At 35.5% G+C, this 13,332-nt stretch overlaps 1 protein-coding gene across 4 annotated transcripts; it reads right to left on the bottom strand.

Moving 5' to 3' along the window:
- Window positions 1–5,807: 5,807 nt before the first annotated feature.
- On the bottom strand, window positions 5,808–11,821 carry LOC130747957 (trehalose-phosphate phosphatase A-like). Of its 4 annotated transcripts, none has more exons than XM_057601024.1 (14): window positions 11,478–11,820; window positions 9,293–9,414; window positions 8,718–9,174; window positions 8,186–8,326; window positions 8,018–8,089; window positions 7,733–7,861; window positions 7,554–7,610; window positions 7,363–7,464; window positions 7,176–7,253; window positions 7,001–7,070; window positions 6,751–6,821; window positions 6,549–6,641; window positions 6,192–6,218; window positions 5,808–6,085 (listed from the first exon to the last, which is right to left on the bottom strand). In XM_057601024.1, exons 3-14 carry the CDS (start codon window positions 9,012–9,014, stop codon window positions 5,885–5,887), a joined length of 1,338 nt encoding a protein of 445 aa, XP_057457007.1. In that variant the 5' UTR covers window positions 9,015–9,174; window positions 9,293–9,414; window positions 11,478–11,820; the 3' UTR covers window positions 5,808–5,884. The 4 variants fall into 4 exon arrangements, with proteins under 4 accessions (XP_057457007.1, XP_057457006.1, XP_057457008.1 ...); XM_057601023.1 differs by lacking the exon at window positions 11,478–11,820 and adding an exon at window positions 9,532–10,496; XM_057601025.1 differs by lacking the exon at window positions 9,293–9,414 and having other exon boundaries at window positions 5,808–6,110; window positions 11,478–11,821.
- Between the last annotated feature and the right edge of the window lie 1,511 nt (window positions 11,822–13,332).

The following is a 13,332-nucleotide window of genomic DNA, read 5'->3' as shown; positions in this document are numbered from 1 at the left end:
ACAGATGTATATATTTTGTGGGCAGCAAGAAGGACAGATAGGATTTTAGGATAAAGAGTTGAAATTCAAAATGTACACTGTTTTCTATGGGTGGTGCATGATTTGTGAAAATAATTAAATGTTAATAAATTTGATTTGATGACCATGGCGATTTATCTTGACTTAAACAAAACAGGGCTGCACGCAATTATGGAGCAAAGAAGTTTTCATTTTCTTTGACGGCTTTATTGAAAATTAAAACCATACTGCAATTGTGTGGGTCAATTGAATTGTATAAATGGATTGTTTAACTTATCTTATTATTTATAAAAAATCAAATAAAAAAAATTGCTGCAATTCTCAATTTCTCATCACTCTTACCGTCATTTGACAAGCTTAAAATGAAATTATTTAATATGTAGGATAAGTTAGTATCTTTTTTTTTTGGTCGAAAGGATAAGTTAGTATAAACAGCCAAGATAAAACTTATAAATATTTTTCCTTCTTTCTTGGGCTAACTATTGTCCGTTTCTTAAAGCCCAAACACCCGGCCCCCAAGTTGTGATTAACTGATTATCCGTCTTTGACCAAAAAAAAAAAACTGATTATCCGTCAAAAAAAGTTGTGATTACACACACACATAATTCCTTTCTAATTAACACACTTCAAATTTCATTGTTGATAGAAATTCATATATATTATATATTAATAGCATTTTAGTTTTTTCGTGTCCAAACCTTGCAAAGAATGGAGACACTAAATTTAATGGGTAAAAATATATACAACATGAGGCTAATTCTTACAGACTCTAAATTCAAATTAAGTGTGTATACCTCTAAACAAATCATTTTCTATATATATACACCGTTCAATGGTCGAAACCTCAACTAGATGTTTTAAGAGTTTAACTATAATATCTACCAATTGTGTTAGATTTTGTTGGTACACCATTTATATTAATGATTCTCACTTTTTAGTTACTGAAAATTGTATAAATGTTAACTTAAAAAAAATTTGCTGCTAGCCCTCTAGATTTTATTTTCGGTAAATATATACAATTTTTCATATATTTGCAAACGTGAAAGATTTATTTTCCTCTTGTAAAAAAAAAAACGTTAAAGATTTGAAGGAGGATTTGGTGAATCATTCTTCACCAACCGATTTTTTGGCGTGGCCTACTTTATTTGTACACTACTACACTTGTTCTAGTTTGAAAAGAATAATTCAATGAACTTGTGCCTGTATATAATTTCCAAACAATACTTTTGTCCGATATATAATTTCCAAACGACACTTAATCTGCATTATTTCAAAAACATTGAAATTGTCCCCGTATGATAGCTCAAGTGGTAGGAGCTGGGGAACATATAGATTGGGTAGGGGAGGTCCAGGGATCGAATCATGGCGGACGCAATTTATCTTTCCGATGTACCAAAACAAAAAACATTGAAATTAAACCATAATGATCGAGCTGCTTTAAGTACCATTGACAAGTTAAACAAGGAGCTGCCTTAATTTAATCAGATAAATTTTGCTTATACGTACAAGATATGAGAAGAAAAGTAATTATATAACTTATTAGCACAAATAAACCATTTGTTAATCCAAAATATCACCGTAAACACCATTATATGTAGATTTGATAGGGAGATTCGAGAAGAACTTAGAAGGAAGAAAAGCACTAAAAAATGTAAGTTTCATTCTAGCCAATCACCGAGACCTTGTGATTTAAGAACTTTGCTGGTATCTTTCTGCATGATTCTCGTGCATCTATTTAAATAAAACACTTTGTTCAAACAAAGAAACAAATATGCAACTAGAATGAGGTGTGGGTGTCAAGTTTGGTAGCTCCCTCCTGTGATTGTGGTTCCCTTGCTTTGCAAGGATGTTCTAGCTTAGTTTTTATTAGAAATTGGGAGGCCTATACTCAACCACAAAAGCTAGCTCAAGAGTTGAGGTTTGCACAACCCTTATAAACACTTGATTGGCCTTATCTCTAGCCAATGTGGGACTTCTAACACACCCCCTCACGTCCAGGATTGAACAGACTGGAACGTGGGATCAACAACGGGTGGCCCAAATATGGGTGGTCTCCACAACAAATGGATCTATGATAAGCTCTGATACCATATTAGAAATTAGGAGGCCTATACTCAACCACAAAAGCTAGCTCAAGAGTTGAGGTTTGCACAACCCTTATAAACACTTGATTGGCCTTATCTCTAGGCAATGTGGGACTTCTAACACACCCCCTCACGTCCAGGATTGAACAGACTGGAACATGGGAACAACAACGGGTGGCCCAAATATGGGAGGTCTCCACACAACAAATGGATCTAGGATAGGCTCTGATACCAAATTAGAAATTGGGAGGCCTATACTCAACCACAAAAGCTAGCTCAAGAGTTGAGGTTTGCACAACCCTTATAAACACTTGATTGGCCTTATCTCTAGCCAATGTGGGACTTCTAACAGTTTTGTGTTTGTCGTTTTTTTTCGTTGTAACAAAAATAATAATAATAATAATAATAATAATAATAATAATAATAATAATAATAATAATGTTACACGAGCTGAGTGATAATAATAAGATTTATTCAATCCTGACCTAACAACCCATTTTTAGCTAGGAATAATGTTATGTTTACCATTCATTTCCACCTCCACCTTCGATAAATATGAAGGCAAGAGAGAAAAATGAGTGATATGATATGTGATGTGACAGGAAATAGAGAAATAGGAAAAAAAAAATGTGTGGAAATGAGATGTGAGAGAAAGTGAAGTGTGAACATATCATTACTCTTTAGCTAGTCCAAGGGCTTACAACCTTTAAAGGGCCTTAACAAATAAGAAGAAAAAAAATCCAAGCATTCCAACCCGAACACGCTGGGTCATGCAAGAAATAATACACCAAATAAATCTCCCTGTTCAATTATGAACTTTAATTACCTCCTATTAGATTTGCACACTATCTAATAAAAAAAAAATTCTCCCTGTTTGCCACTCTGATTATCTGCACATGTTTCCAAATTGATACAGCAGTGTAATGCCAACTTCTTAAGCGATATGTTAAGTGTGTTTTAGATAAATAACTTAATCAATTGCTTATTGAATAAGCTCTTATTGCATTAGGTTTGTTATTATTGCACTAACTTCCCCTCTAGTTTGTAAAATGCACAAACCTCTCATCGTTCATATATCATTTAGAAAGACAGATGAGTCATGAGTGCTATAATGATAAATCTTAAGGGAGGTCGATGCAATGATAATACATCTCAGAAGAGGTTAGTACAATGTTTTCAATAAAGTAAGGGTGGTTATTATCTTGTTAAACAATAGAGGGGAGATCAATGCAACAATGATAAATATCATGGGAGGTCGGTCCAATTTTCCCTAAACAAATTTGATAAACTTATTAAAATAAATTGAAAACATGTTATAGGTCAGCATAAACTTTTTTCCATAAGTAAGGTCGTTCGAGCTTCTCCTGGGAGTATGGCATGGGTTACTTCAGCGTCTTTAAGTATGTCATAAACTATTTATGTAAGTTAATTCAAACACTTGCATAAACATTTAGGTTATAAAATAAGTTTAGATAAACTCTTTTATATGGAGCCTAAAATGACTCCACTTGCTAAGACTTTGAAATTGAGGAGTAAGATTATGAACTTTAATTACCTCCTATTAGATTTGCACACTATCTTTCGAGTCTAAATTCTCAATTGTCTAGGGACTGCTAATTAATCAAATGTTCATGTTATGCACATATCCATCATCTCTTTCCAATTAGTCCCTTCCAATCAGGAAAATTATACTTTGATATCTTATTCCACCTTAACTCATGTGATAAAAAAAAATAGAAACATCAGAAGAAAAAGAAGAAGAGGTGAAAATGAAATAGAATCAAATGTAAGTTGTGAATATATCAAAATTGTTCAATTCGCTGCACATCAACCACAAGCCGCATGCTGCGATATTTCGTTTCATTGGGACCTTCATGTCTGGGGACTTGGATAAAGACATGAAAATGACCTGAAAACCCAAACCTTGTTTTTTGAGGTTGATTACTGGTGTGTTCAGTTGAAATTTTACCAGAAATAAAAATTTATGCGGTTGAATGACTAAAACTATTTTGGATAACAATACAAAACAAGGTTGACATTCAATTTGAGATTAAGATGAAAGAACATTCACACTATACTCAACTGGTATTCAAACACACTAAAATAAATTCCACAGTCGATAGTCACTACTTTCAAGAAGAAGTTGCAATTGCTTCTAGAATCTAGAGTAACCAAACCCTGACTGACATTATTTAAACAGTCAAACTACATGTAAAAAGAAGGCTTAAATAAGTTTTTGGTCCCTAACCTTTACCAAATGCTTGGTTTTCGTCCCTCGCCGTAGCAAATGTGGGTTTTAGTCCCTAAGCTTTGCCAAAAGATTTGGTTTTGGTCCCTCCGGAGCTCTGGGTCAACGCCGGAGCTCCGGTGGCCCATGTGGCATGGCCATGTCAGCTCAATGAGGTGACGTGGATTTTTTTTCCTTTTCATTTAAAATATTAAAAAAAAACATAATAAAAAAAAGCATAATCAAATAAAAAACTCTCAACCTCCTCCTCTTCTTCCTCTCCTCCTCACCAATCACACTCAAAACCCCATAGGAGCTCTGGGTCAACGTCGGAGCTCCGGTAGCCCATGTGTATGGCCACGTCAGCTCAATGAGGTGACTTCTTCTTCTTCTTCTTCTTAGACATAGATCCAACCTCAATCCACCAACAACCCTCTCAACTCAAGAGCAATCCAGAAAACCGAGGAACTATGAAGAAGAAGAACAACAGTAGCAATTGCAAGCCAAAAAACAGCATACACAAGCCAAATCTCATTTTTCCTCTTTAATGGAAGAAGAAACAAGATGAATCAGATCAGAAATTAGAGAATCCTCACCGCAACCCAAACCTTGCTCTCGCCTCTGTCATGAAACCCCAAACGTCACCACCGCATCACACCACCTCCGCTAACCACCACCGGTCACCGTCACTCCCGCGTCTGCCGTGAAAGGGCACCGCACCACCGCGTCGCACCACCTCTGCCCAAAGACGTCACCACCGCCTCAGTTACCCAACCCTTTCCCCCACCTACACAGTCCCCACCTTCGAACAAACCACAAAACCAGAGACCAGATGGAAAACAGAATCATGAACCAGATGGGAAACAGAATCGCGAACCTTAAATGGAGGAATCGCGAACCCTAGAGGAAAAAGTCACAAATCATGAGATGAATCGTGAATCCAGATGAAGAAAACATAATTCCAAGAAAAGAAATCGCGAATTCGGATGAAAGGAACAGAGAAGAGGAAACGTGAAACAAGAGATGGAATCACACAACACAAGAAAGGAAGAGGCGATTTGGGTGATGGTGTGGTGGTGAGAAGAAGAAGACGAAGAATAGGAAGATGAGTGTCGTGGCATGGGGCTGGTTGGGTGGAGGCTGAAGATGGTGGTGGGGGCTAAGGTTGAAGATGAGTACGAATCTGGTGGGTTGGAGGTTGAAAATGAGAGCTGAATATATATTTTTTTTATTATGTTTTTTTAATATTTTAAATGAAAAGAAAAAAATTTCATGTCAGCTCATTAAATTGACGTGGCCATGCCACATGGGCCACCGGAGCTCCGGCGTTGACCCAGAGCTCCGGAGGGATCAAAACCAAATCTTGTTGCAAAGGTTAGGGACTAAAACCCACATTTGCTCCGACGAGGGACGAAAACCAAGCATTTAGTAAAGGTTAGGGACCAAAAACTTATTTAAGCCTAAAAAGAATTAACAAATGAATGACCAAGTATGTAACTCTCCCTTTTAAGTGGACAAATATAGTGATCAAAATTGAAGCCGCAATGATTAAATATCAATACAATTTTAAATCGAAGAAGAAAACAAAAATCAGCTGATATTCTTTGACTCTTATAAATATATGTAAATTATAAGCCCGGAATTTACACTTGCCACAGGAGCTTTGAGCAAAATAACTAGGTAGCGACAATGTTGTTGCTACCATAAGAAGTCTTCTGTGCGTAAATCTGCTCCATGAAATCTCTTGGAATGTTTCCTAGAAAAACCCAAAATCCAAAAAACTGTTTTTATTATATAGTATAGCTGAGTATATTCTCTTCTATACACTATATAAGGCTTTTTAAGGAGCTTGACTTCCATACCACAAGTGACTTCAGAAATTCCATCACCTGCAATTACAAGGTACATAACTTATGTCAAGGAGCAAATAAGTACCAATATCCACGATGAGTTAGACCAATGCTGCATTTGGAAGAGCTTATTTTATAGTATAATCACTTAAACAAGTGTTTATGCAAAATTATTTATACCTAACTATAAGTTATTGAGTTTATTTCAATAAGCTTATGAATAAACACACCTAAATGATCTAATTAGTATTTAACGTACCTAATTCTAATATGATAATAGCTTGTTTAGGGCTCTTAATAAATTGAACAAATAACTGCAAGAAAACTTTGAAACAAAATATATAAACTCGGTTACAAGGATGAAATTACCTCTGGTGGATCACGAAGAGAGTAAATTGCATTGCTTTCCTTTGGTGCTGAAGATACTAAGATCCCGTAACCTTTATTCCCCTCTCTCAGAACCTGTTACAGCTCATTTGACATTAGAACTAAGCAAAACAACAAAGCAAGAATGCAAATACAGGAAATAAGTGCATGGCATGCTACAGCTTCACTGGAAGCTAAACATTACCTTAAACGCATCTTCATCCGTTCGATCATCTCCAATATATATAGGAAGCACATCATCACAATTGTCAAGTCCTAAAAACAATATTGGAATGTCAATTACAGCAAAAAAAAGACCTATTATTACCTTAAAAAAAACATATATTAATTATTTTATCAAAATGCATGGTTCTCCAACAAAATCGATTCTGGGTGTAAGACCAATTGTAGAAAGGTTTCCAAACATACAATAAATAACCAACAAATGCACTTACCAAGTGACTCGAGCAAAAATGTGACAGCTTTACCCTTATCCCAGTTAATTACAGGGCGGACCTCTAAAACCTGAAAAATATTAAGCAAAAATTACAAAAGAGAAAACAATCTTCAAAACTGGAATACTTCATTCCCATGAAAAAATGACTCAACAGTTAGCTCTGAAAATAGCACCTTGCGCCCGTGAGTTAATCGCAAACGTGGGTAGCCCTTCAGAACATCATTAACACGTTGCCCCACCAAATTCCAATTCTGTACATAAAATTGAAAAGAAATTGACTTACAAACATAACAGGTAACAAGTTCAGGACAAGGAAAATCAATGTAGCAGAAAATTGTTGCGTATAACAGAAGCCAATACCTTTTCATCTACATTGCGGTAATGTACAGATACACAAAATTTGTTGTCCTCAACTCTTGCTCCTTTAATGTCTTTAGTACACTCTATGAGAGACTCGCGGACCTGCACAAAAATGAGTCAATCAGGATAAAAATCCCAATGTAGAAAAAATATTAAAAGGTGATTCATGTTAGCACTTGACAAATACATACCTCATTAATCATGGGTACAAATTCAGCAGCAGGTTGGAATAAGTTAACTTCCTTACCCTGTAATTTTGAAGATCATGACAGAGTTCATTTATTAAGACACTTGAAGAAAGAAAACGGAAAGTTCAACAGAGATTAATAAACAAATTATAGAAATTCATAGAAACATTGAACCCCAATACCTGCTTGTCTGTAGATCTAATGATGCAATTAGTGTGGTTATCAGATACAGATTGTCTAACAGGGCCAATGATGTCCATCCCATGACTACCAGCATAATAGAGTTCTGTTAGTCCTACAAATTCATTTACCTGAGCCAACAGGGGACATAGAAAGTCAGAATTGAAACCGAGAACAACCAAAGAAGCTAGTTGTGAGAGCAGGTGTGTATGTCAGCATGTTAAAATAGATAAGAGAAGCAAAAGAAGAAAGAACATTGTATGTGTTATATAGAAGTACTTAACTACCTTGTCACGGCTTCTTCCACTAATTATTGCTGTAGGAAAATATTCAGCAACCTTTTTAACAGCAGCACGCATCTGTAGAGTTTACATGATCAAAATTAGCATAAAACTAGAAAAGCATGTACTATAATTGAAGTCATAGACATTAAACCTGAGGAGACAATCACATACATGGTCAGACATGAAAGCGCAGTCAGGATTATCCACAATCGGTGAAAGAGTCCCATCATAGTCCAGAAACAATGCAATTCTCTTGCTTTTTGCATAGTTTGTAATTTGATCAAAAGATGTAAGTGCTGATGGATATTTTAGCTGTGAAATTAACAAAATGGAAAAAGCAATGGCATAAATAATACCACCAAAAATTGTAGACTTCAGAAACTAATGGCATGTTTGATTACTATTTTATAAAACAGTTCAAAGATTTTAAAAACAGAAAAGAAAAACTACATGAACAGGTTTCAAAAACAAACCTTAGGAACATTTCTTATATTCAGTTTTTAAAACCGAAATTCCAAAACACCACATAAGTTTTTCTTATTCTGTCTTTAATTTTCAAGCCACAGGTCATTCGGCTTTGGAATCGTTCAAACAATACTTTTTGTTTTCTTCATTTGAAAAACATGTTCTGAAGTTTGTTTCTTTAAATCCATAAACTAACAAGGGAATCAAACCAGCCCTAACTAAAAGGAGGATGTCATACCAGCCAGGTAAAATAAGCAAAAGCAGTATCAGCTTCAGATGATGCAAACCCATGACTAACATCCCTTGTCATATTCTTGGGTGGAGGTGAAGATGATTTCATGGCATCCAACCAACTGCTACAACGAACATCTTCAAGAATTCCTGTCTTCTTCCTCGGGATAGTCAATAACATGCTATGTGGACAGGTTACCCCAGTATGGGAATAAGGAAACAAACTGGAATGCACATGCAGTCTTGAATTCGTTATGGGTGCAGCATCAGTGAGAATAGGAGTATGATTTGACTTCAAGTCCATAGGATCCAGGTTTATAAACCAATTTATACCCAGCAACAATGTAAGAAACTAATATGTATTGGATTTCCACTTCACCCTACTCTTTTATCAATAAAAAACCACTTCTTCAATGTTTTCTTGTCACTGCTCTTGGGGTAGCAGTCCATCAACTGTTGAGCTCCTGAAAATAATGATAATAAAATTTAGTCCAAACTTCAAAGTCTTTGAAGTTTGAATATAAACTGACAAAAAAATTTGAAACAAGTGGAAATCAAGTATGAGTCCATCCTTTTATCTACCTATGAGCTAAAAAACATACGAGTGGTAGACATGTACTGGCAAGCATGATTTTGAAAGTAAAAATGTTTGAGCTCTAAACAATGTGCAGCCTCTGATAGCAATGGAAAAACAACTCGCATGTCTGACGGATATGAGAATAAAACGTTGGCATGAGAATCTTTTGGTCAATATCAATTCAATAAAAGAACAAAGATGCTTGATAAGTATAAATGTTACACAGTGAAACACCTAAAGCAACCTGAAGCAAGACCAGGGAGCAGGGAGGGAAAAATAAAGGAGACAGCACTAAGAACTGCTGTTATCAAAAGCATAATTATACAGCATGAACTTTTAGTAGCCATGTAAAACAAAAAAAATTAAATTGAAAAGTAGCAAAGAGGAAGTGCAACTGGTTTTTCCTATCATTTATTTATTCATTAAAGAAGCAGGATTCTTTCCATTAATGATTGGTCTAGAAATGCAATTCACTAAAATCCAAACAAAGACATTATAGAGGTCATCATCCTACCTGTAGTGACCTAAAGATAAGACATACGCAAAACACAAGTTGACAAATAACCATTATTGAGGCTTGCCTTGAACTATGGTTGAGTAATTTACAGGTGCTAAGATCATGCAATTTTGTAATAAATAATGAAAAGGGAAAAGTATATATAGCAACTTTATGTACTTGAAATTGCAAATAACAAATGAAACAATTTAGCAAATGGAAAAGGAAAATTAACAACTTATGGATTTTATTCTCAATTATTATTTATAAAATTGTACAGCAACACATGCTAAAGAACAGAAGGATTGTCTAATTTTCACATCACATCAGTTAACTATCATATTGGCACGAAGACACACACATACCTATCATAATAGTGCATCTCAAGTTCTCTGACAGATTAAAATATTCCAATTTAAATTCAATTTCCCCAACTTTAGGGATTAAAACCCCTTTTAAAGTAAGAAAAAACATAATGATATAGTAAAAGACCCTGGTTGAAAAATTTCAATTGGTAAGAACTCAACTTGACAAAATGTTTAAGATCTCTATTCCAGAGAAAGCTAACTACAAAGTAATAACAAATTAAGTATGAAAATGATATTATAAATTAATGATAAACCTATTTACTCAGCAAAAGTGAAATCACAAGAAAGAGTGACTAGAAAATGATGCAGAACACATGAAGACACACCAAACTACTGTAAAAATCATGAATGAGGAAAGGTGGAGAAAGAAAAAAACATCCAATTAACACTACCAAGTACCAAGTATCAAGCAAAGCAAAGGAAAATAGAAATTTGGAACAGCTGGGATGTGTCGATGAAACAATGAAGCAAATTTCTAATTTTCAACATAATGTAAAGTTGTACTGTACTGCCCCACCTAGTGGGCTGGAAAGAAAACAATAGCATATACAACCACAGCACAATGGCCCTACAATGCGTGGCAGATAATAATTGATATGGACCCAAGGCCAATACAATAAAGATTCTGCAATGAAATAGACAAACTGACAAAGAATATGAATAAACACTGATCAGGAATAAAACCTTTCTCAAACTTCCCATAGTATATTTCCTACAAATGTAAATTCTGGTGTACAAGTAAGTACTTTCAGGGTGTAAATGAAAAACACAGAGAAAGAAGGACCCAATTACATGGAAATTGAACACGCATGGATGTGGACTTGACAATTTGACTTTATGATCATTTCCTTGACATTTCACTTATACTTATAAATGGTTTAAGACTAAGTGTGAAAACAAATAACATCACATCAGCTTAATCAAAGACAGCTCCAAAGGTAGACAAATCAATCATGATTAGGATCCACCACCGGGGAAAAAACTGAAAAAACTGAATTAACCAATCACACAACAATCAGTCAAAGTAGATGATGAATATACCCTAATAAAGAAATGATAAAAAGTCCATATTTTTTCAATCAAATTATTTTTTTATTGAAATTTTTTACTTTTTTTTGTGGCATAGATTCTGAGCAATCCCCCATATGATATTGAATAATCGTTAAAAGCGAATGTGACACGGAACGTTGAGAAATTGAAAATGGAAGCGACCCTTTGAATGAAAAATCAATTTACCGAATCAGAACCTAACAAAATCAAAGCAAATATAGAACCTGGATTTGAAAATGAGAAAAAAGGGAACAATAATAGGTTATGAGTTATTACCTAACAAACGAGCTCAAACCACGCGGAGGATGAAACGAGATTGGTCATGAAATCTTGAGACAATGAAGCGAAAATGAAAGGAAGAATGATCAACATTTATATATAGTTTAGCGAAAAACCCAGAAATTGTTTGGCAGAAGGTGAAAAGGGTTTTATGGGGAGCCGAACAGACAGAGAGACAATAGGGTTGGCGCAATGTGTGTATTTGTGGGTTAGGGAAGGAACAGACGAGTAGGTATTCACCTGAAAATGGAAAATGGAGAAGGAAAATGGAAGGATGGAAAATGGAAGGAATGGAAAAACGGTGCGGCGAGAGAAAGAGAAAGAGAAAGAGAAAGAGAAAAAGGAGAGGAAAGTAAAACAGGAAACGCGGTATTTATAGCGTTTTGGACAAACGTGCTTTACAAGGAAACCTTCCTCGGTTGTTGAATTTGGAAACACCACCAATAAAATACAGCCCACTAATTCACCTACTCAACCCTACTCTCGCACACGCACGTTTCCTACACTCTCCTCAAATGCCAGAGGATGCGCGTGGGAGTACACGGCGGCGCGTGATTCTAAGTTAGGAATTCTAATATGTACAATTAATTAATAGGGAGATTATGATTCTATTTCCTCTTTTTGATACATCAGAAATTAAGATAATCACTGATTTTCTCATTAACTTCTGTATAAGCTATTTTTTAGTTAATGATAAAAAAAATTAACTCAAAGTATCAATTGCTGATTATAATGACTAATTCTACCATAAAAAACGGTAAAAGACTAACCATCATATATACTTCTTTCTCATGGTGATAGCCGACTTCTGACTTCATAATTAAAAAACAAAGTGAGTTTATTATAAATTTTGAATATCATTAGTGCTTAGTTAAATTGGCTACCCACTTAAAAAAAAAATGTTTGGCTACCTAAATGAGGTGTGTAACGTTTTGCTATGATATGCCAAGTTTATGTTCTGTTATAAATTTTGTAATTTTGCAATCTGAATCTAATATTTTACAACTATAGAATATAACCTAGTAAAGGGAATAGAATCTTCGGTTTTTATTAGGTGTACGTCGAGCAATTTCCAAAAATTAATTCGAGCATTAAGTCAAAGAAAGTTAAAAGGGAGTGGGTCCCGTGAAGTATCTGGAGACACGTATGATGAGGGGGAGGAGCGCGTGGGGACACGTGTAAATGAGACGAGTTCGATGTGGGCACGTTGGTAGTGGGACCCAGAACGTATGTGGGGACGACGTGTGCGAGGGTGTTGTCGCTTTCGGGGAACGAGTGATAGTCATCGGTGACGGTGGGGTGTTGTTGGGGACAGCCAGTCAGGTGGTCCCACGTGGGAAAAGTGGGGCCCGTGTTCGGAGGAATGATGGCCTCATGATGAGTGAAGTGGCATGGGAATGGGCCTTCATGTTGTGAGCCCCCATCAAACTAACACGTGTTCTATGTAATCAAAAAATAATTAAATAATGTGCTCATGTTTTCACTCAAACTTAACCCATTGTTTCCTCTTGTAATAAAAAAAAAAACTTAACCCATTGTTATTAACGGTATCTCAAACCCTCAAACTCTAATAGGGTTTTACATTGGCGGCCGGGCTAAACCCGATTTATACTGTCGCTAAAATGCGGGTTAAGTTCGACTAATCCATTACTAGGATATGAACACAAAGTCTCAATAGAGGTTAGATGCGAAGATAGGGATTCTGCAAGTTTATCTCCTAATTCTTCGATGAAGATCTCTGTACAGGGCGATAACATATCAGAAAATGAAAATCTTGATTTGGAGAATAGTATGTGTGATCATGGAACAAGCCAAGGAGGAACTACTATACCAGATATCCAGAGCGCTGAGG

Source organism: Lotus japonicus, chromosome 3 (assembly GCF_012489685.1).
Source record: "Lotus japonicus ecotype B-129 chromosome 3, LjGifu_v1.2".
Taxonomy (NCBI): Eukaryota; Viridiplantae; Streptophyta; class Magnoliopsida; order Fabales; family Fabaceae; genus Lotus; species Lotus japonicus.
This window is presented reverse-complemented; position numbering and strand designations above follow the sequence as displayed.

Bases quoted from the DNA above. Each gene is read 5' to 3' on its own strand.
- LOC130747957 (XM_057601022.1), bottom strand. From the start codon at position 9,014: ATGGACTTGAAGTCAAATCATACTCCTATTCTCACTGATGCTGCACCC. The intron at 8,327-8,717 runs GTATGACATCCT...TTAATTTCACAG, and splicing joins TTGCTTATTTTACCTGGCTG to CTAAAATATCCATCAGCACT. The intron at 6,822-7,000 runs GTAAGTGCATTT...TATTGTTTTTAG, and splicing joins ATTTTTGCTCGAGTCACTTG to GACTTGACAATTGTGATGAT.